This window comes from Kryptolebias marmoratus, linkage group LG17, assembly GCF_001649575.2.
Source record: "Kryptolebias marmoratus isolate JLee-2015 linkage group LG17, ASM164957v2, whole genome shotgun sequence".
Lineage (NCBI taxonomy): Eukaryota > Metazoa > Chordata > Actinopteri > Cyprinodontiformes > Rivulidae > Kryptolebias > Kryptolebias marmoratus.
The window spans coordinates 7,058,275-7,079,659 of NC_051446.1; the positions used below are offsets into that span (position 1 = coordinate 7,058,275).

General features: G+C 40.1%; 1 protein-coding gene across 3 annotated transcripts in view; it reads left to right on the top strand.

The window, feature by feature from the left end:
• Positions 1–19,432, top strand: part of tmem94 (transmembrane protein 94) — a 40,736-nt gene extending 21,304 nt beyond the window's left edge. The window contains exons 7-32 of one of the 3 annotated variants that reach the window (XM_017437046.3): positions 197–345; positions 493–592; positions 712–798; positions 1,501–1,617; positions 1,700–1,756; positions 5,149–5,253; positions 5,795–5,968; positions 6,060–6,272; positions 8,128–8,440; positions 8,565–8,738; positions 8,868–8,970; positions 9,376–9,584; positions 9,681–9,862; positions 10,449–10,581; positions 12,116–12,231; positions 12,422–12,521; positions 12,657–12,765; positions 13,366–13,555; positions 13,622–13,699; positions 13,821–13,906; positions 14,006–14,087; positions 15,401–15,561; positions 15,665–15,759; positions 15,853–15,946; positions 16,046–16,216; positions 17,305–19,432. In XM_017437046.3, the coding sequence (XP_017292535.1) occupies positions 197–345; positions 493–592; positions 712–798; positions 1,501–1,617; positions 1,700–1,756; positions 5,149–5,253; positions 5,795–5,968; positions 6,060–6,272; positions 8,128–8,440; positions 8,565–8,738; positions 8,868–8,970; positions 9,376–9,584; positions 9,681–9,862; positions 10,449–10,581; positions 12,116–12,231; positions 12,422–12,521; positions 12,657–12,765; positions 13,366–13,555; positions 13,622–13,699; positions 13,821–13,906; positions 14,006–14,087; positions 15,401–15,561; positions 15,665–15,759; positions 15,853–15,946; positions 16,046–16,216; positions 17,305–17,377 (3,471 nt within the window). In that variant the 3' untranslated portion in view covers positions 17,378–19,432. Of the gene's footprint in view, positions 1–196; positions 346–492; positions 593–711; positions 799–1,500; positions 1,618–1,699; positions 1,757–5,148; positions 5,254–5,794; positions 5,969–6,059; positions 6,273–8,127; positions 8,441–8,564; positions 8,739–8,867; positions 8,971–9,375; positions 9,585–9,680; positions 9,863–10,448; positions 10,582–12,115; positions 12,232–12,421; positions 12,522–12,656; positions 12,766–13,365; positions 13,556–13,621; positions 13,700–13,820; positions 13,907–14,005; positions 14,088–15,398; positions 15,562–15,664; positions 15,760–15,852; positions 15,947–16,045; positions 16,217–17,304 lie in introns of those variants that run through there. The other 2 variants (XM_017437047.3, XR_005234276.1) reach the window with 2 other exon arrangements.
• The last annotated feature ends 1,953 nt before the right edge of the window (positions 19,433–21,385 follow it).

Here is a 21,385-nt window from a genome sequence, read left to right on the forward strand (position 1 = left end):
CTGGCGAACTGCTGGCGAACTGCTGGTGAATGGCTGGCGAACGGCTGGTGAATGGCTGGCGAATGGCCACCTACCACCGGGCTTAGCCTCTTTTCTGGGGCAAACCCTGCAGTCCGACCTCACTGCTGCTGGCAAGAAGTGGTTGTCCAGTAAACTCTTCTGATACTGAACTTGATCCCTTTTTGTTATTATTTAGGATGATGAACACATAGTGTTGGAACCAGGAGATTTATTCCCTCCATTTTCTCCTCCGCCTTCCCCTCGTGCCAAGGACAGAGGGCCAGAGAGCCCCCATCAGCACCGCCTTTTCAGAGTGGTCCGGACTCCAGTGCTGGACCTGGTCCAGTAAGGAACACTTATTGATTTAATATTTATTTACTAAGTAAATGTTCTAGTTTTGTTTGTTAAAATATAACATTGTTCTGGCTTTTAATTGGCTCTCTTGTTGTTTTCTAGTTTCACACTGAAATCTAATTTCATGTTTTCCAACAGAAACAGTTTGGAGCAGGCGCTGTCCCGGCCCATCACAGTGCTGGATAACGAGAGGTTTACTGTACAATCTATCATTACTAAACTCATCTGTCCTGTTCTGGTGAGCTGTTAACCTGAATGTTCTTTCTTTTTTTTTTACATGGTATTTAAAATAACGAATGTAATATGTGTCATCTTCTTGTTTTTCATCCGATTGCTTTTTCTTCCTCCACCTTGCAGTTGGCATTCCTGCTCGTGAACACTGTTCGCTTCTTTTGTGATGCCCCTAGCCTCACACCTGCCAGATACAATTTCCTGCAACTTCAGGTAAACTCTATCCAAATTACAAATGTGCATCTAAAATACGTTTGTCTGATTTGGATTTTATCCAAATGTTTTTTTTGTGCAGCGACAATGAAAATAGGGGCAAATAAATAATTTTATTAGCTCAATTGTTACATTTTGCTGCTTAGTGATCAACAGCTTTGTAAGATATCTAAGATATTGTAGAAATCATGCAGCCATGATTTTTTAAAATACACTGATGAAAGAAGTAATTCACCCAAACACAGTGATAAAAATGAAATAAAACTGTACATGCTGCAAGCGAACTAGACTGTCCAAAGTTGATCGTTTATTTTGGGTGAGCTTTTTTTCTTAGTGAGTCTGTCTGTTTATTTATTTGGTGATTATATGAGACTTTTTTTTTTGTCATTTGTGACCCGTGCTGACAAAATGAGTCAGAATGAGCACATGCTGCAGTGCAAAAAACGTGAAAATATTGACTTTTTACTGTAATTGGTCACCTCTTAAGCAAAACTAGCTTGTTGCCAAGCCAAATTTCAACAAACTACGTATCATTTTGAAGCTTTTGAGATGGAGAATTTGAAAATATTACTAACTGAATATGGAAAAGTTCCTCATTGTGACTCATTTTGCCAGGCCGGCTCACATTAGTTGAGAATTAGAGGTCGGGATGACTGAGGAGATGACTGGACTCAGATGTAACTTTGAAACTCTGTTTTGCAGCTGATGGGGGTTCTGCCCATCCTGCCGTTGCTCTTTCCTGTGATGTGGGTGCTGGTAAACGCTTTCGGAGAGGCCAGGGTTCTTGCTGAGTTCAGCCGTGCATCGCCAGCAGGCCTGGTGAGAGAAACGCACACACACACAGAGGAGATGCACAGAAGGCCTCCCTCTGTGTTTTAACTAGACTCTTTTCTTGCCCTAGCTTGCTAAGTTCTCTGAGGACACTCTAAGCAGCTACACGGAAGTTGTTTCCTGGCAGGTATAACTGCTTACCGTCTCGCTTTACCCCTCCCTCACTCGCTTGACCCCTCAGCTCCACCTGAACCTGCCTGTCTTTCCTCGCTGTGCTTGCCCTTTTGCAAACCCCCCCGCCCCACCTGTGGACTCCAGGCACACAGCTCTTACCACCGCTCACCATCAGCTCCAATGGCATCTTTAGTTCTTCCTTTATGGAAATTTTCAGCAACATCTTCTGATTTAGACCACCCTCTGATTTTTCATGTGTTCGTGTGTGTCCTGTTGTGTTTGCGAGTGTCTATATTTTTTTATTTAATTTTTGGGTTTTTGTCACTCCTATAAGTCAACCCATCTTGACAAAGCTCTTCTCTATGTAAGTTTTTTTTACTCAGGTGGCCTTTGTAATTTTTTATTGTTTTAATTTGAAAGGCAGCTGTGGCTTTTGGACCTCTTCACATTGGATGTTGTCCACACAACTTTCATAAGAAAGTGGAAAATTTGGAAACCTCCCACAGTGTAAAGGCAATTGCGATGCTGCTAATCTCTTTGTACTGGCCAAATACATTTGACTTGCTATTTTCCATGTACCTGTGCCCTCACCATGCTCGAAACATCTACAGACTGTTTCCTAGATTGTACCACCACGTATGATTACACCGGGCCCCGCCCGTGTCAGGATGCAGCCGCAGGTATCACGTCTGTGCTCGGTTGTTTCCATGACCCTGTCACGGTTTTAGGCCAGTGTGACCAGTCCTGCTTCAAAATCTCAATGACCAAGCCTCGCTGCTGCACAAATGCTGCCACCACAATGACAAGGGTAGTCTCTCACCGGGCTGCGGCTGTTGGAGACTAGTTGGCATCTGAAACTGTGAGAACATAGGCAAATGTTTTGTTCGCGTGTTTACGATCAGCAAGCTCTGTGGCCGCATTTTGAGTGGTCAGTTTTTGAAATTAACAGCCTGTTTTCTTGTTCATGGCTTACAAAACTGTATTCTGGCCCCTGAACGTGTTCAAAATTTAAGTGACAAGACCGTGAGCCTTTGCGACTCTTTTGAGGAAATTGAAAACCCCCCGCCAACGTTTCAGGATCTTTTGGAGACCTGTTGCCAGTATCGTTAGTTTCAAAAGTCGCAGTCAAGTGACATACTATCAGGAATTACCACAACCTTGTTACAGAGGTTTTTGTTAATGCTCAAAACCATTGTGGACCTATTATGCTTTGCCATGTGTAATGAGGAGCCCATTGTGTTGTTAATCTGCACCTGAAAATCTCATCAAGACCATCCTCATTCTTACATTTTTTTTTTTTTTGGTTTGTTTGTTTTCTTGTTATCGTATCAGGGTCATCATACAGTGTGAAATGGTTCCTAAAAGATAATTTTTCCATTTTGTGGATATAATTTCTGTTTGTACCATTACCCACAGCAAAACCCCTCATTCACCTTTGTTGTCACTGAGTTGTAGTCCTCAAAAGAAAAAAAAACATATCAGCTGCCACAGTCCACTGGTTGGTTTGAATGAAACCCTCACTTTTCTGCATTGCTCAAGAAAAATTCACAGAAAGTATAATATGTACAATACAGAAAGAGATGCTCCCGTTTGTGCCTGGCTCTCCATGTTTGCTTGTCTGCCTCCACTGCATGGCTGGAAATCAGACTCCGTGTTGGTGATTCTCCAAGGATTCCTCTCCTTGTGTCCTCTACTTATCTATCATTAATTTGAAATGTAAAGATTTTGAATTTATCAAATAAAAGCTAAAACCAAATATCTGAACCACAGTTTGGTTGTTAAAATATTGAGATGGTTGCATTTTTGGTCTGGTACTAACCCTTGAAATACCCTTACAGTAGAGCTGTTTTGAAATATGCCCAAGCGTCTTTGACACTGGGGATAAGCCCAGTTCTGTGCTAGGTCGTACGTTGAAGTTTTTCAAAAAATGTTTGAAAATTATCAAAGGTGGATTTCTTAATGTAATGCCCTTGAGAACACAGGCTATATTACAGCGATTGCAAAGGCTTTGGCAGAGCACACCACACGTATACTTCTATGGCCTGTTAGTGAGGATAATGTTGATCATTGTACCAGAATTCATGGTGTTGTATCTTCAGAGTTTGGTGTTCAATCAGAATTTGTTATTCATCACAACACTTATCATGAAGAAGGTTCACAGCGCTTTTTTCCTAACCACAACAGTAAAAGAGTAGAAGATACTATCTAAAGCTCTCTACGCCAAAGCAAAGCAAGAATGATTAGTTCAAATGAAACACAGGAGCTTAAAGACTTGCCTGTTTGTTTCAAATCAGCAGGATCGAGAAGTTTCCCAGTGATCTACAGCAGCAGTGGAGAGTGAGAGGTGGAGGACCGGAAAACCAAAAGGGTCACAATTTATCTGCTTTAAAATTACCTCCAGTTTCTTTGTAAATGCACCACCAGATGTTTTATAAGCACTACCTCTATATAAACTGCACACTAGTACTCAGCTGATGTGTTTAACTAAATCAAATGCAAAATAAATCAAATGTTAAAACAAACACAATTTTTTGGACTGCTTGCAAAAGACAAATGCCTGTCAGATTTGAAGTTTATCAGTTTTGTTTTGTTCGTTACATGGCCTGTATAACAGTTTACAGCTCAGATTGGATTAATAAAAAAATACAAAAATTCAGTATTTCACGAACAGAAGTTTGACTTCACATGTGGTCAGTTTTTGTAAAGACCACAAAGGTTACAAAAAGTAATTAGTTTTCAGTTTTTGGCCTCATATTTTAATAGAACTTTAACTTGTATTTTTTGTTTAGTCCCGTGAAGTCTTTGGTGTTAATCGACATGAAAAAAATGTAGCTGAGCTGAATTAAAGAGATGGACTGCTGGATTTAAACACATCTTGTGCTGTCACCCCTTTAAAACCTTGCAGTGGCTCTGATGGTGATTTTTTTTTATTGGGTTTAAATAAAGTTACAGCGTCAACAGATATGAAACTGATGAAGGATTTTGGCTGGATCAAACAAATCCTCTTTGAAATATGCATAAATTCTTTGACACTCGGTTCCTGTGTGGAAGAGAGGAAACAAGGAAAGGATTTTTACAAAAACATTTCCCACATTGTGATTGTTTTTGGCCTGATTCCTGTCGAGCGGACGGGGGAAACGGCTTTATCCAAGCAGAGTCAGAATATTTGCATGGATCGATTTGCTGCTTTAGACTTCACCTCCTTGGCTTATGGTTTAGATGTTTTGTCTGTTTGTTTTTTTTTCTTTCTGTCATGATGCTGATCATGATTTGATGTTCACCGGTTTCGAGTTTTATACTCTTAAAACTCATGTTTTGGATTGTGGATTATCATGTCTCATAAAGCAGTTGTCTGAGTTGTGTGTATGTTCATGTTTTGCATGTGTGTGCGGACCACATGTACAGGAGATGCTGCGTTGTGTTTGGAGACACCTGGTTGGTGTCCTGAAAGGAGAATCTCAGACACTCTGCTACACATCCAGCCTTCTTCACACACTCGGTTCTGTCACTGTGAGTACGGATGCTTTTTGAGAAACAAATAATAAAGTCAGGCATGGTAAATCATTTTAAATAAATTTGTTTAAACTAAAGCTGTTGGCTCAAACAGTCAGGTTAAAACAGGGAAGCCAGAGCTGCGGAATCAGATTTTCTGCTATAAAAATAATAAAAACACAGCCATTTAGGTGAAACATTTCCAAAACACAATTATATCTCAGTCAAAGTCATTTATTTATTTGTTAATTATTGTATTGACCTGTCTACATTTTAAGAATCACTTTGTCACTTCTTTTAAGTGAAATTTCAACAAGATGTTATCAAAAAAACATTATGTTCAAGACAATTGATAGTTAAAATAGAATAAATGCTATGTTTTCAAACTCTGTCAATAATTGTTTTCAAAAATTACAATGTGACTAAATTGTGATTGCTTTTTTTTTGATAATTGAGTAGCCCTAACAAAGAGCTCTCATTATAATTGAATGCTGTGTGACTGATAAACCAGTGTGTAGCGCGCATTCGTGTTCATGTTAGAAATGTATTTTGTGTTCAGGTGCTGTGCTGTGTGGACAAGCAGGGTATCCTGTCGTGGCCAAATCCCAGTCCTGAGACGGTCCTGTTCTTCAGCGGGCGAGTGGAACCACCTCACAGCAGCCAGGACGATCTCAGAGATGACCTATCTGTCAACTCCTACTGCCGGATGGAGGCCGAGAATGACAGAGACGAGGTGTGTGTCTATCTATTGTCCAACTAAATCCAAATGATTTGTTACCACTTCAGTTTAGCGCACTCTGGTAAATGTTGTGACTGCTGCCCAGGCCCAGGAGGCAGAGGCCCTGCTCTGTCTGCCAGAAGAGCCCTCCATCCAACTGGCGGAGCCCCCCGAGCCCAGCGAGACGTCACACGACACGGCCCGCTCGTCTGAAACGCTCAGACTTCGGCAGTCCGCCCATTCTCGCACCAAGCACCACTCTGGATCAAACGTCAGCTTCAGCCACGACACTGAGGGAGGCGAGGACAACCAGGCACAAGTGAGCTACAGTGACAGCTTTAGCAAATTCTTACTTCTATCTTAATGTACAGTAACAATAAACAGGTGTGAATAAAAGCTAAGCAGCTACCATTAAAATGTAGCATTCCTTTAAGGACTGCTTATTTCCCACTGCCAAAAGTGCTAAAGTTTTTAACAAAGATGTCAAACGATTTGTTAATTCTTAGAGTATGTGTTGGGGATCAGTCCCAGCTACCACCACACCAAACTTTAGATCATTATCTGTAAAATAAACTGAGTTTTAGCCATTTTTATCCCATAACCAGGCACCCATGCACACAAGCAATTACAAGATTGCCCACTACCATTTAAGGCATATTGTTCTGCGTTATATGTTTCTATACTTAAAAGTATTTTACAGGATATCAGTAACAAGTGTGGTATATTTATTGATGCTAAGACAATTTTTATGCTCATTATTAAGTTAGTCTTATCAGGATAAACAATCACAAGCCATAAATATTTCTCTTTCAGATTTTTAAATCTACATGAGCATGTTAGCCATGTCGAAACAATGAGCAAAGCTGCATTTAGTTTGGTGCTGCCCTCTAGCAGCAAAAGTAACCCATGACCATTCTTAAAATGGGCTGAGACTTTGATTATGCTAAATTTTTGGCTCAACAGGTATGAGTCATCAGTGTAAATGGAAAGGCAGCTCTGAACATAAATGAATTTAAAATTGTGCTCTCAGAAGAGATGGTATTTCATCATAGCTGAAGTTTGAAAAACATTCACGCAGGGTTTCCCCCAGAAAAGAGGCTAAGTCTGGTGGTAGGTGGCCGTTCGCCGGCCAACCGTGATTTAGTAAAAAAATTAAAGTTGACAAGAAAGTTGAAAATATGGCTATTTATTATGTGATATTGTAAGATATTTGTGCTAAATATTTACACAACTACAGTTTTACAAAAAGGCACTTTTGAAATACTATTTTAAACAAAAATACAATTTAAAAAAATACAAATTGTTTGCACCTAATTTGAATCCTAATTTAAGTCACATTTACAAATAGATTAAATTAACATCAATGAAAAAGTGCAAACAAAGCACCAACACATGTCTCACATCAAGACCAATGAATAACTACAGAGAACTGCTGTACTGTACTGTGCTTTTTGTGGCACAGGCTGCATGTTGGATCACTACATGTAACAACAAAACAAACCATATCTAATACTGAATTTAATAGCATCATTTTACTGGTAAACAAGGATAAATTATATTAATATTTTCACCAAGTACAAAACATGCTTATCATATTCTGTCTTGTAAAGCCACCTGCTGAATTTCGGCTCAACTAACCATTTTTGGTCAAACCCACTCGTTCGATGTTTATTTCTTTGGCTCTTCATTTTGAATGGAGCGGGGCGCACGATGGAACACCACATGGGGCCTTTGCACAGGGTCGGGGGACAGCCCGCCAGGCTTATAATACACTGGGGGAAACCCTGATTCACGGTCCATCTGCTCCGTATCATCAGTAGAGTGGATAGGACAGTATAAAAAGTGAAATATAATAAAGCTCTTCATCTTGATTGGACTGAGTGCGTTAGGACGTTGATCAAGTAGTTGAACTAAAACTAAATTGTGACAAGCAACAAAAATCTGCAGAGCTGCAACATTATATATGGATGAGAGCAGCAGATGACATTACTCAAAGTTATTTTTGTGTTAAATTCACAAGTATTCGTCACAAACTGACTTACAGTAATTATTGCACAATCTGACATAAATTAAGACGTAAGCAGTCTGATGCTGAATAAACACAATACTTTTAGTGAAAGTGCCATTTGACATCACTGTTTAAGTTATGTTGGATGTTTGTCTTTGGTCTCCAGGATTTTGCTATGGGCTGCCCAGAAGCAGAGGCTGAAGACTTTGTGTGTGACTACCACCTAGAAATGCTGAGCCTGTCTCAGGACCAACAGAACCCTGCCAGCATCCAGTTTGATGACCTCTCCTGGCAGGGCCACCTGCCCTCCTTGAAGCCTCTGGGCCTCAACATCATGCTGAACCTCTGCAACGCCAGCATCACCCGGCAGCTCTGCCACTTTTCTGACCACCTGTGTAACCTGGCTCTGCAGGAGAGCCACGGCTCTGTGTTACCGGTCTACGTCCCCTGGGGGCTTTGTGAGCTCTCCAGACTCATAGGTGAACTGGAATGCTTTTACATGTTTTGATTTTGAGCTGTTGTTGTCGAGCATTTACCGATAGGCGCCTTGTGAAAAGCTGTTCGACAGCAGCTTCTCACCACTGTCTTGTCTGTGTGTGTCAGGGTTCACTCCTGGTGCGAGGGAGCTGTTCAAACAGGAGAACTACTTGGCTCTGTACCAGCTGCCGTCTGGAGAGAAGACCAAGGAGTTAACTTCTCGCCACCTACACTATTTCATCAAACGCCAGCCCCCCATCTCCCACCTCCTCTCCCTGTGTGTACGAGATTCCTCCTCCAGTGAGTTCAGACACTTTCCAAGATGTTGTAGTGTTTTAATAAAAAAAAAAATAGTTTAATGCAAACTTTTTTTGAGAGAGAAGTGTTTTTTTTTTTTTAAAAGCTTGTTAACTGTCCTCACTCCTGTAGATAATGTCCAGATGCTGTCACACGGTTCAGCTGAACTTATCCTCGAGGCCTGCTCCGACTTCTGGGATGGAACTGATATCTACCCACTTTCAGGCTCAGACAGGTCTGGTATCTGTCATACTGATGTTTTTACTTCACAGAAAAAAAAAAATCTTTAGCTTCAGAGAGAGAGTAAGTTTGTATTTTAAAGGAATAGTTCAGATTTTTTTTTTTGTTGTGGGTTCTGTTGTAAGGTTATGAGTGGGGTGGAACATGTCCAGCTCATGAGAACGAGATAAAATAGTAACAGTATTTTTGAGAAAACCAGGCATGAAACAGTATAAAATTTTGAGATTGAAGCTGTTTTAAGATGGCAGCAATCCATTTTGATCTTGGCCCACCTCTACTTTTCCGAACTGAGGTTGTTCAAATACATTAATTGGTCATAAGTTTTCTTCAGCACCAAACTTTAAGGTTATATCATTTCATACACTGGTGTTTAGTCTTTCCATATTAAACATTTTTACAGGAAGAAGGTTCTGGACTTCTACCAGCGTGCCTGTCTGTCAGGTTACTGCTCAGCCTTTTCATACAAACCTATGCAAGTGTCGTTGTCCAATCAGCTGAATGGAAAGTGTGTGGAGCTGGCCCCCGGTCCCTGCCTCTTCTCTGGCGTTGAGCTGCCCTCCACCACCCCCATCAAGCACAACATCTGCAGGAACAGCTGGAGCTCAGATGGTGAGGAGTGACGAAACAGGTGGCTGCCATGTTATCGTATGGTAAGAAAACCGAACTGATTTAGTTCATCCCTGTCTGTTCCTGTCCCGTCTGCAGAGGGGATAGGAGAGGGTGTGGAGCGGGAGGACTGCGTTCAGGCCCTGAGCGGACAGATCTTCATGGGCATGGTGTCGTCTCAGTTCCAGGCGAGGCTGGACACAGTCCGTCTTATCGATGCCCTGGTGACCGCTTGCATCCGCTTTGTTTATTTTTCCATGGAGGATGAGCTCCGCAGCAAGGTGAGCACACACAGTCCAGTTTCTCAGCTAAAATGTTCCAGGAGTTTTGCTGCAGATGGACCCATTCAGACTTTTATTTTCTGTACAGTATTCCAGCAGTAGTAGTTGACTCTGCTCCATACTCTTTATTATTGTCATTACAAAGGTGACTTTAATAAAAACTAACACAGTACAATCAGATTCAGTTTGTTATAAAATGCCAATCAATAAAAAAGTTGTGTATCTAAAGAAACCAGCAGATTGCATAATCTGTGTAAATAATCATAGACCTTTATGTAAATAACTTTAATGCAAAAGAGACAATGATGTAAAGGTTTATAAAATAATGCTTGCATGAGCAGCTGTGAAATTTTAGATAGAGGAGTTATTGTAAAATGGCAGATTTGAACATCATATTGATGGACCTTAAACATAACCAAAGTCTTGAATGACTTGTTTGAACAGATTGATGAGTATGTAAAAAGAGCAAAGTTGACACAGTGTAAAAAGTCAATGCTCACTATTTTAGTGCATAAACTATGCTGTCCTGTGCTGTGAGAAGGTAACGTGCGCACACACTGAAGTGAGGAGCCTTGTGTCTGTGCAGGTGTTTGCAGAGAAGATGGGCTTAGAGACAGGCTGGAACTGTCACATCTCTCTGACTCCTAATGGAGACAGTCCCTGTGAAGGAGCTCCATCCAGTCCCAGTCATGGCTCCCTACACGAAGACCTCAACCAAGGTACTATTGTTTGTTAAGCTATTCATTTTTGTTTGTTTGTTTTTCTCAAGGACGTGGGTGGGATTGAAGGGGTTAAATATCACACTGAGAGATTACCCCATAAGTCATATGAGGTATCTGAGACATTAAAGGCTTTGTGTGGACATCTTCTTTACACTCTAAGACAGTGGCGTCCAGTTCTGGTCTTGGAGGGCTGCTGTCTAGCATGTTTTAGTTGTTCCCCTGCTCTTCAGCTGATCTTCAAGTTCTGCAGAAGCCTGTTAATCACTCAGTTATTCAAATCAGTTTTGTCAAAGCAGAGAAACATCAAAAATATGCAGGATAGAGGCCCTCCAAGACCAGGATTGGACACCACTGCTCTAAGGTGAACAACAAAATAGCCCTTTTCACATTCATCTAAAAGTGTCAATACAGAATGATGTGTTGAAATTGCATCACATTTTCTGCTTTGGAAGGTAGTGACAAAGCCAAAAAGGTCATGATATGAAAGAGTAAACCGGTATCACGGGACATGACGTAGTGATGACATAAAGTCTGTGCAACCAGCAAAAATGCAGTTCAGCGGCTCATCTCAGTCACTGTCCTTACACCACGCCCCCTTTGCTTCTGGCTGCATGTTATGAACGCACACAGTCCTGTGATGTGTTGATCAACTTATGTGATGTGAATGACAAATGAGCTGTAAAGGGGAGTTAGTATTTTCTTGTATACTGCAGAACTATGATCTGAAAGGGGCTATTATTTTAGGCCAAGATATTATGCAATGTGTAGCACTTAAAGTATGTGTTGTAAATGACTCTCAATTACTACCACGCCAAAGATAAGCTCAATATCTGTGAAATTAGCTGAGTTACAGCCATTTTTATGTGTCCAAAGTTTAGTTGGTTGTAGCAGCTAGCTTGAATGAGGTTACCTCTAAAAGTTAACCAGTTGTAGATGTTCATCCATCGATTGCTCTCCTAGAGTTTCCTTAAAATCTATCCAGTGGTTCATGAAATATTTTGCTAACAGACAGACAAATGAACACACGTGCACAGAAACGGGCAAAAACATTATCGCCTAACTTTGACGCATTTGTAAATATTTCACTCGGGTATTAGAAATTCGTGGAACTTGTTCAGTTCAGAGTGGAGTTGTTTGCCTGTACTCCAGCTGTAGAAACTGTTTCATTTTATTTATTTTTTACAGTTACCTACAAGCTCTTACAGGAAGTGTTACAATAGTCTAAACTTTAAAAAGATTTGAGCTGATAAAGGTCTAATAATCTAATATTTTGTATTTCAGTTAGATTTTTTTTCCCCACAACCAGAAAAAAGAAATTGCTTTTTTTTCCCTAAATATATCAAACACTGATGGGCGCAAACAAAATGAAAGTCATTTAAATTAGTTCAAAAAGCAACTGACTTCTTCAGTTTTCATTTTTATTATCTGTTTCAAATAATACCTGCCTAATTGTATCTGCTTGTTAGTTAGGGCTTTATTCGGAGTCTGTACTTGACTGATAAATGTTTTGGTGTTTAAATCTGTTCTGAAGATTCTCGAGATGAAGCGGAAGGTCCACTGCTGCAGGAGGAAGAGGCTCACTCGGACCTGGCCAGTTTCCAGCCCACAGACAGTGATGTGCCCAGCTTTCTGGAGGACTGCAACAGAGTAATGATATCTTATTTTTCATTAAATGGAGCGTTCGTGTTTTTCTTTCGTTTTTTTTTTTTTTAGCAGCCCAAAGATTTATAGATGTTTCACAACCATTTGGTCTTTTGTTTTATTAATAAATGTTGATTAAAAATTGAACACAGTCATCTTTAGTCTTTTGGGTTCTTGTTTACCTGTTTCTTCCCAGGCCAAACTACCTCGTGGGATCCACCAGGTTCGTCCTCATTTGAAGAACATCGATAACGTTCCTCTCCTGGTGCCGCTCTTCACTGACTGCACCCCTGACAGTGAGTCAGATATTTTGTGTTTAAATAAATAATTTTAAAGAGCTTATGACTAATTCTGCCTCTTTAAGATGAAACCGGAAACAGTTGCCATGGAAATGGTCGATTTAAATGTTTTGTTTTTTTCATTCTTTGTAGCCATGTGCGAGATGATGAAGATCATGCAGGAGAACAGGGAGGTTACCTGCTGTCTGGGAAGCTCCGCCAACTTCCGAAACAGCCGCCTGTTTATGCAGAGTGACCTCAGGTACACACTGGGGCTGGGCGATACCGCCACTGTATTTCTGGGTTTTATCATGATACACAATATATACTGCAGTATTTTAAATCCCACCTTTAGTCATTTTTATAGCCTAATGTAGTGATGAACTGTGGCTCACTCACAGACCTCTGACCCTCGTTCCTTCATTGGGATAAAGAAGAAGAAACAAAAAAAAACCTACAAACCGTAGAACTGTTCTTTCACATGATCCAACAGCAGAAGTGACTTTTAGCTGGTCTAGCTCTACAACAAAATTTAAGATGCAGTCCAGCAGCATAGTTTATAAACAAAAGGCTGGAACATGTGAATGTAATAATTAAAACAAGTAAAATAGCTTATGTGTTGGAAAAAGCGTAAATCTTTCTGACCAGTAAGCACATCATCACATTCAGATGTCATCTCATGAGTTTTCTGGATAGGATATCAAACACGTGGCTTTTTGTTTAAAAACATACATATAATTCTCTTATTGTGTACAATCAGTTCTGAAATCAAACTGAGCTGAATATTTTTTTTTTAATGCAACATTAGCTGCAGCTTAAATCCTGATTGACCTTTCTGTAAAATCTTTCTCGTGCTCCACAGTATCGCACTGGACCCTCTGTACCCATCCCAGTGTTCATGGGAAACGTTTGGCTACGCCACTGGAGGGGGACCTCATGAGGACACCGAAGGACTGTCTCCTCTGAAACTTTCAAGGCAGCTGAACAGCCTGGGCTGCTCCATCTCCTTCCACCAAGCAGACAGCGTCAGCATCGTCAAACTCATAGAGCAGGTCAGTCGTCGCACGCTCGCCGAGACCTTACATTTCAGATCGAGTTCATCTCTGAATGTTTCCCAGGCACGACACACAACCTCTGGCGTCCGCAAGTGCTTCCTCTTTCTGCTGCAGTGTCAGCTCAGTCTGGTCGTCATCCAGGTGAGTTAGAAAAATGTCTGAACCACATAAAACATAAAAATCGTTTGCTGTTCCTTTGCATTATAAAATCATGTACGAGTCCCGAGGAACCGAGTGAAACTCTGCTGGTGTTTGTGTGCAGTTCTTGGCCTGTCTTGCGCAGCTGCCTCCTCCTTTGAACACCACCGACATCCTCTGGGTGTCCTGTTTCAGCTGCCCTTTGCTGAGGTACACACAGGCTCTCCACTCTGAGCATCAAGAAACTGAGAACTCACACATGCTGTGACATGCACATCGCGGTTCTGATATCTGGGTTGGCTTTTGCAGTGTGTCACTTTTGGGGAAACTACCTGACAGCTCAGTTATGACAGTCGCCACAGGGAAGAACCTGGACTCAATCCCAAAAAAGGTACGTCCACTTGTTGATCTCTGAGCCACAGCCAGAAGATATTCGCTTAAAGCTGGACTGCAGGCAGGCCAGTCAAACACACACACACACACACATTGAGTCTGTGAAAACACACTTTTGGGAGCTGTGCAGCATAATGTCTTGTGTTGTCCTTGTGAGGCAGCCGTGGGAAAGATAAATGAAAAGATTATGGTACATCATAAATATTCACCAAAAAAAGCACAAACATCCAGTAAACAGACGTTGACTTGTTTTGCAGCAGCAGGCTGTTGAATCACAATAGTTTCTGAGGTACTACTACATATAATTACCAGGTTCACCTAAAGCATAGAAGAGTTGTTGAACCTGGTAACTATAAATTTGGTCACTGTCACTGCTTTTTATCCTCCACATACAGATAAAATATTTAAAATCAAAGGTACGATGTCTTGTAAATGAAATAAATAAGATTTAAATAAATCAATAAATTGAAATTGAAACATTCATATTGCATGAGGTGTTTTGAATCTATACCTCAGGCACCTTCTCACCTTAATGAAGAAATGGATACCCACCCCCTTCAGTAACGTGTTTGTGTACCATTTACTTGTTTGTACAGACATACATTGTGTTTGTACTCGGGGTGGTGGGTTAAATACGTTTAGCTGCGTCACATCAAGATTCTTGAAGGTTCAAAACTATTAAATGTCAAAAATATGTTTAATCAATGTTTGTTCTCAACAGTGTGTTTTCGAAAATGTTTTCCTGTAGTTTCTGTGATGCTTCTGTTAAGGTCGTTTTTCAAACAATAGAAATGCAGGTTTGGTTTGTCGTCCTGTTGATGCAAGCAGCCGATTGCAGTGAAAGTCATTTTGCTGATCTGCTGGGGAAATTTGGATTTTTAGCCTGAATTGTGCAAGGTTATCAACTCGCCATAAAGAACGGTTTCGCCGTTCAGTGACTCGAGTAAATAGAGATGTGATGCAAGCTGGATGACGCCTGTAGTGTTACTTATATGATCTTTAAACTTTTTTGTACATATTTTCCTCACCTGTCAGGTATTTGGAGCCTGTTGCTCACTTCAAATTTTGGATTAAATTCTGATCCTATCCTGACTCTGTTAGTAATGTCTGTTTTATAACCAATGGTTTTCAATTTGAAAACCAACCTGCTTGAATGTGTCAGCGACTCAAATTATCATCACACGATGAAGAGCCACAGAATATTTTTGCTGTCCTTGATATTAGCAGGTTAATTAGAAAGTGTTTTCACAAAGGTGTCCCGTTTAAATTTAGTTTGACTTTGATTTTGTTTTTCTTGTCTTCTTTGCTTAGACTCAGAACTACTTCCTGGGCTGTTTCCTGTTGAAGTTCGGCCTGTCGATGTGTGCCTACCTGTTGGCCTTTGGCTTTACCCTGCAGTCCTTCTGCCTCCCCACTAACATGACCCTCACTGGTAACTCCAATTTGACCTGCCCTTCTATATTCAAACCCAGGTACAGGAGGAGAAGCGTCCTTTGTGATTGTCTGCGAACTATATATTTTTGGCTGTTGTTGGGTGGTAAGAAATGAATGACTGATCTTTATGTGTGTCTGCAGCTCTTCAGAGGAGGCTCCTCATTGGTTCAATGAGCTGTCCAATGGCCTGCTGCTGACTCAGAAACTTATGGCTGGTTTTCTTGTTTTACACACAGGTGAAGCATAAAAACAACAGTTTAAGTCTCACGTTGTATGTTGCTGTACAATTCAAGCCCTGTCCCTTATTGTTTTGTTTTGAACATTTTCAGTGGTGATCTCCCTCAGCTATATCCACCGCTCGCAACCTCTGTGGAGGAAGAGCCCCTTCAGCAACATCTGGTGGTGTCTCACTGTTCCCGTTGTGTAAGTACAGTCAGCTAGATTAACTCTGGATCTGTTCTTAGCTCAGATACTAGTTCCATTACAGAGAGTGCTCTTTAACCCTCACCTCCTTGTTACCAGGCTGCTTGGGCAGGTTGTTCAGGCCGCAGTGGACTACCAGTTGTGGCGTGACCAGAGCAGCTCCTTGACCTTTAACCTGGGTAACATCCCACTGGAAGCCTGGCTGCTGGCCTCCTCGTCCCTGCTGCTGGTGGTGGTGGTCAACGAAGTGACCAAACTACATGAGATACGGTATGAAACCAAACCTCTTTTTACATAGACACTGCTTTCTATTACTCTAAATTCAACTGGATTAGAGGTGTAGCGGTTCATGTGTTTGTATTGAACTGCCATGGTTTAGACGTCAGGGTGCAGTGTGTCCAATCAGATTGAGTAATAAACGATTAGCACTTTAATTTTAAGTATAAATAGCTTTTTGTTAATTGCCACAACAGAAAATAAGTAGAGGCAGACACAATCTGAAGCAGAGGTTCCAAACTCTGCAGGTTACGACCCACAAAATACAGGGTTCCTGTTGAATCTTTGTGGAAAATTTGGTTTTAGTATTTTCCAGGTATGGATAAGTTATGCCCCTCTATATGTTGATGAGCCTATGAACAAAACAGTGAACAAGAAGTTGCCTAAGTAAGAGCCCCATGCATGTTATAAGGCTGTATAACTAGATGTTATTAATATGTTGCATATATAGTAGGAAACTTTTTAATACAGCTCCGCTAGTGCTGTGTCGGGAGGGCAGGACATAAAAATGAAAACCTATTTTCTGCATGACGAAGATGGATTAGACACCCAAAGTGATAAGCGGGAAAGCAGGTATAGAAAATGGATGGATGAATTTAGCTCTATAGCCACCTCCTTGAGAAATACCCAAATTGCAAATGTTGCAAGTAGCTACTGAGCTGCTCTCATTTCATGTTTTAAAATACTTCCATACTGCAGACATGTTGGTACGTTACATCACAATGCTTTATGACAGCCAGATTACAGCACAGCTGATGTCAAACCACTGACAGAAGGTGAACAACAAAGATTATAAGCGAAGCGTGGTGAGCTACTCCGATACTGATCGCTGATTTAAAAAAAACCTTGATCGGGACCTGAATCTAATACTTGAGATGAACCTGGGACATCTCCAGGCACAAACATACCTCCATAACATCACAGGGTTTTATTCAAGGTAAAACAGCTGGAATCATTTCTGGGAATACTATCTGGTTTTCTGTGTTGTATACAGTGGGGATTTGCTGGGAATGTTTAAAAAAAAAAAAGCTAATTATATCTGTTTGTTGATCGTGTCCTCTGATGTGTTTGGTCATTTTCAGGGTGCGGGTTCGCTACCAGAAGAGACAAAAGCTGCAGTTTGAGACAAAGCTAGGGATGAACTCTCCTTTCTGACACCCCCCTCCCAGACTAGCAGCACTGGAAACTAGTTGGACTCCTCAGGAAACCAGGATCAACCGAGGTGCGCGCTCTGTGGTGCGCTCTATTTATCAGGCAGACGTCACGGTGGAGGTTTTTACATGCATGTTAAAGCTCTTTCAGCTGTTTGTGCACTTGGTTAGTTTTCTGAAGGACAAAGAAAAGAGACAATCTGAAACCTTCATTTCCCATGAAGAGAAAATGAGCCAAAACAGAAAACAGTTTATTGTCTGGTTGTAAGTTTTAAATGCTCTCGTTCCCACAGCGCATTTATGAAACATTTTAATGTGAAACCCCCAGTCACGTGATGCATCTTCTTACCAGAGCAGCCTTGGTTTAAAAACGATGTCAACGTTTCTTTGTTAAACAGAAACATGGGGCTGAAAGTTACAAACACATCACATGACTAAACTGAGGAAACAAAAGTGCAGTTTGTGGAATTACTGTAACTGTAAAAAGGACATTAGTGTTATAAAATCTAAAATATTTCAACATAAACATCTAGAACTTTTAATTCATGATATATATTTTTTATTTTTAAATGTCCTTACTTGGTCATTTCCCCTCTGAGTCTTTAGCCAATCACTGGCTTTCTTTAGCCCTGACAGGTGGGTTTTGTTACCTGAGGTGCGCCGAGGGGCATGGTGGCTGAAGCAGTGTTTTTATTCATGGAGAGGGTTTGTTTTCTACGGCGCTCCTCGCCTGGGTAATGACTCACAACGGTATTGTGGTTTGGTGACTTGGAGCATCACACGTGTTTTTATGTCTTCATTGAATTTTACGGGCTGTTTTCCATCATTCCTTTGCCAAAGTTTATTTATTGTAATTATTTTTGATCACTGCACTTCAGGTGAGACCTGTTAAAGATCATAATGGTAGTTTATTTTATACATAAATGTATATAAAATGAAATCATCCAGTTTGATTATTTCGGTTAAAGCTTTTTACCAGCCTTCACAGAGAATTCGGACCACTTTTCTTGAGCAACAGTCTCCAGGTTCTTCAGGTTTATTTTGTAGTCTTCATGCCACTCTTCAGATCATAAAGCAGATGCAGGTCTGGACTTCAGCCGAGCCGCCACAAAATGTGCTGTTAAAAAGGACAATTTGGATTCTTTGAAGTGGGGCTCTGTGAAAACGTCCTGAACAATTAGCTGTGAGTAATATTTGAATCTGCCGAGCGCTGATCTTTTTTGTCACGTCATTTGTTGTTCCTCGTTCTCCTAACTGATCCTGGATCGGATCAGCAGTTTGGGCTGAAGAATGTGGACGGAGCATAAAGGTTGATTGTGCAGTTTAATACCAGTTATTCAGGCAGTGATCGGTTTAATATATGGATCATTCTTCTCACCAGTGCTTCACTGTATGTCTTCTATTTGCCTTTATTCTCTTTTTATTTTGGTTTTCAGAAATCTCAGCTGACAGCAGTTTGTGATTCAGTGTAGTTTAAAAACCTAAAAGGATGAATGTTTCCATAGATTTCCCTTCTGTGTATCAGTTTTCTCCATCAGCAGGCTTTAGGTTTTATAGTTTGTTTTTTGGCAGAAGTAGCTTTTCTATCACACCAATCTTTTATTGATGCTGTCATTGATATTGTAAATTGTAAAACACAAAAAAACAAACATGGTCATTTTACAAAGCACTACATAACTGTAAAAGTGAACCCCATCTTTTTCTATGTGTCCTTCCTGTCACGACTATGTTACCTTTGAAAGGCTAGAAGTGCCAGTTGCTACCCTAATCCGGCATTATATACGGTAATTTAGGAATGTTTGATCCATTCATGAGAAAATACAGTCAAACATTCAGAATTCATGTCACAGGTTTTGTTGTGGCTTTCTAAAAACATAATTTTCATATTTAAAAACAGACAAAATAAACTTTGGGTTGACCTTTTTCCCCCTGGGTCTTACTATGGGATCATATCTGAGGTTTTCTCTCTCTCTGCCGAAGTCATGAAATTACACTCCGGCCGTCTTAATGTTTTTACTAACTCTGGGAAAAGTTATTCTGCAAAAAAAAAAAAAAAAAAGTGGTTATTTACAAGCTGTTTTTTTTTTTCAAATAAAAAAAACTTTAAACTTGTTTTGGCAGCATAGATGTTCGAGAATGTTCCGAAACAAAATGAAAACCCAATAAAAGAAATAAAGTGCTGTTTTTTTGTGTAAGTGGTGAGAAACTTGAACTGACGAAGCTCTGTATTTAAACGTCTGGCTTCAGCTCGGTGGAGCCCCTTGTTTGTGGGATTTACATGTTTGCAGACAAAGAGTTGGTCCAAAACACATTTGATGGCTTTCCCTTTTACATTTTGTTCTTGCGTCCTGACGAGCTGAACTGGGCTGCATGAATACAATCCAAGTGCTTCTTCCCGTTTTGTCCCCAACCCTGGAGGACTTCTCTGTGGACGTGACGCTGAATGCTCCGGTGGAGGATCTTTGTGACTCTGAAACCTTTATCAGCTGCTCTGCAGGCTGGATGTGACAGCTGATTGACTAAAATGTTCACAAGACGCATAAATGTACATTTTGCATTCTTTTTTGTGACGTCTGTTATTTTTGACAGAATTGTTTATGTATTGATTATATTATGTAAATAAATACTCTTTATTTAGGTCTGTTGTGATGTTCCATAGAGGGAAAATATAAAAATAGGGCTTTTTTCAACTTACAACAGAAATGAAACTTTAAATTGTGCTTTTAAATGGGATCTTGTGGAAGGGTTATGAACAGTCAATATCCTACTTGTTGTAGAATGGCGTTTAGATTCAAGTGGGTACCAAGACCAAAGAGAATTGATGCTGCCTTAAAACGAATCCAATATAAAACATTTCGTAGCAATTTACAACAGCAATATTTAATAAAATATGGGTCCCCCAAATACCAGACCGCAGTCTGGATCTATCCACCTGTCATTCGATTAAATTTCTTTAAAGTGAATATATTTTTTTTATCTTGTTTGTTATATATACTGTAATATTGTGTTTATATATATATATATATATATATATATATATATATATATATATATATATAATATTTTGTGTGTGGTGTAAACCATACATTTTCCTGTATTTACAGTAATTTTTGAATGTATTTTTGGCAGCATAATTTTATTTTCAGTAGTTCATTTTAGGCAGCGCAGCTTTTCTATCATTTACAGTCATTTTTTGGAGCACCGCACCTTTTTTTTTTAGCATTTACAGTGTTTAATTTTAGGCCGGAGCAGCTTTTCACGCATGGACGATAATTTCCACGGTTTTCCACCACAGAGAGAAGCTGCCAGAGGTCCAGGGCAGGCCTGTGAAGTCAGTATGGAGGATGAAGAAAATTTAAATGTATATATTCTGGATCTTTTCTAGAGAAAAACTTCTTAAAGTGGACCTTGCTCAACTTCAATTAAGGACCAATGTTATAAACCTTTAAATCACTGATAATTTCTTAGTACACTGTTATTTATGTAATATTCTATGGTTATTTGAACAAGTAAATAGTACCAATGACAGCTAGTTGTAGGATTTCCTGCTACAATGAGCATGTTATGCAAAATTAACAGCAGTCTAAGAGTTTCATAAAACAGTTTGCATGAACCACTATAAAAAATCCTGATTGTTATAAGATGGCAAAATCCACTTTGGAAGTGAGTACTTGAACTAGCCATTATTGTCTCGTTAATATGATCATTTGGACCTTTGGGGGATGATCGTTGCTAAAAAAGCCCCAATTTTTCCACCTTTTCTAAAGTGACTGACCAACACTGTTTCTGTTGTTCAAATGGAAAAACTAACTCCAACTGGAAATTTGCCCTTCCTCCCTCACTTAGACAAGGTCAGCATAATATAAATTTCCTGTTCCCTTTGATGGATATCCTAGATAATACACTGCTAACATTTATTTTAATGGAGCCTATTTGTGATGCACGTTAGTTTTATTCCCCTGACTGGACCTGTAGCTTTGAGTTGCTTATTGCATTGAAAGACCTACTTCCA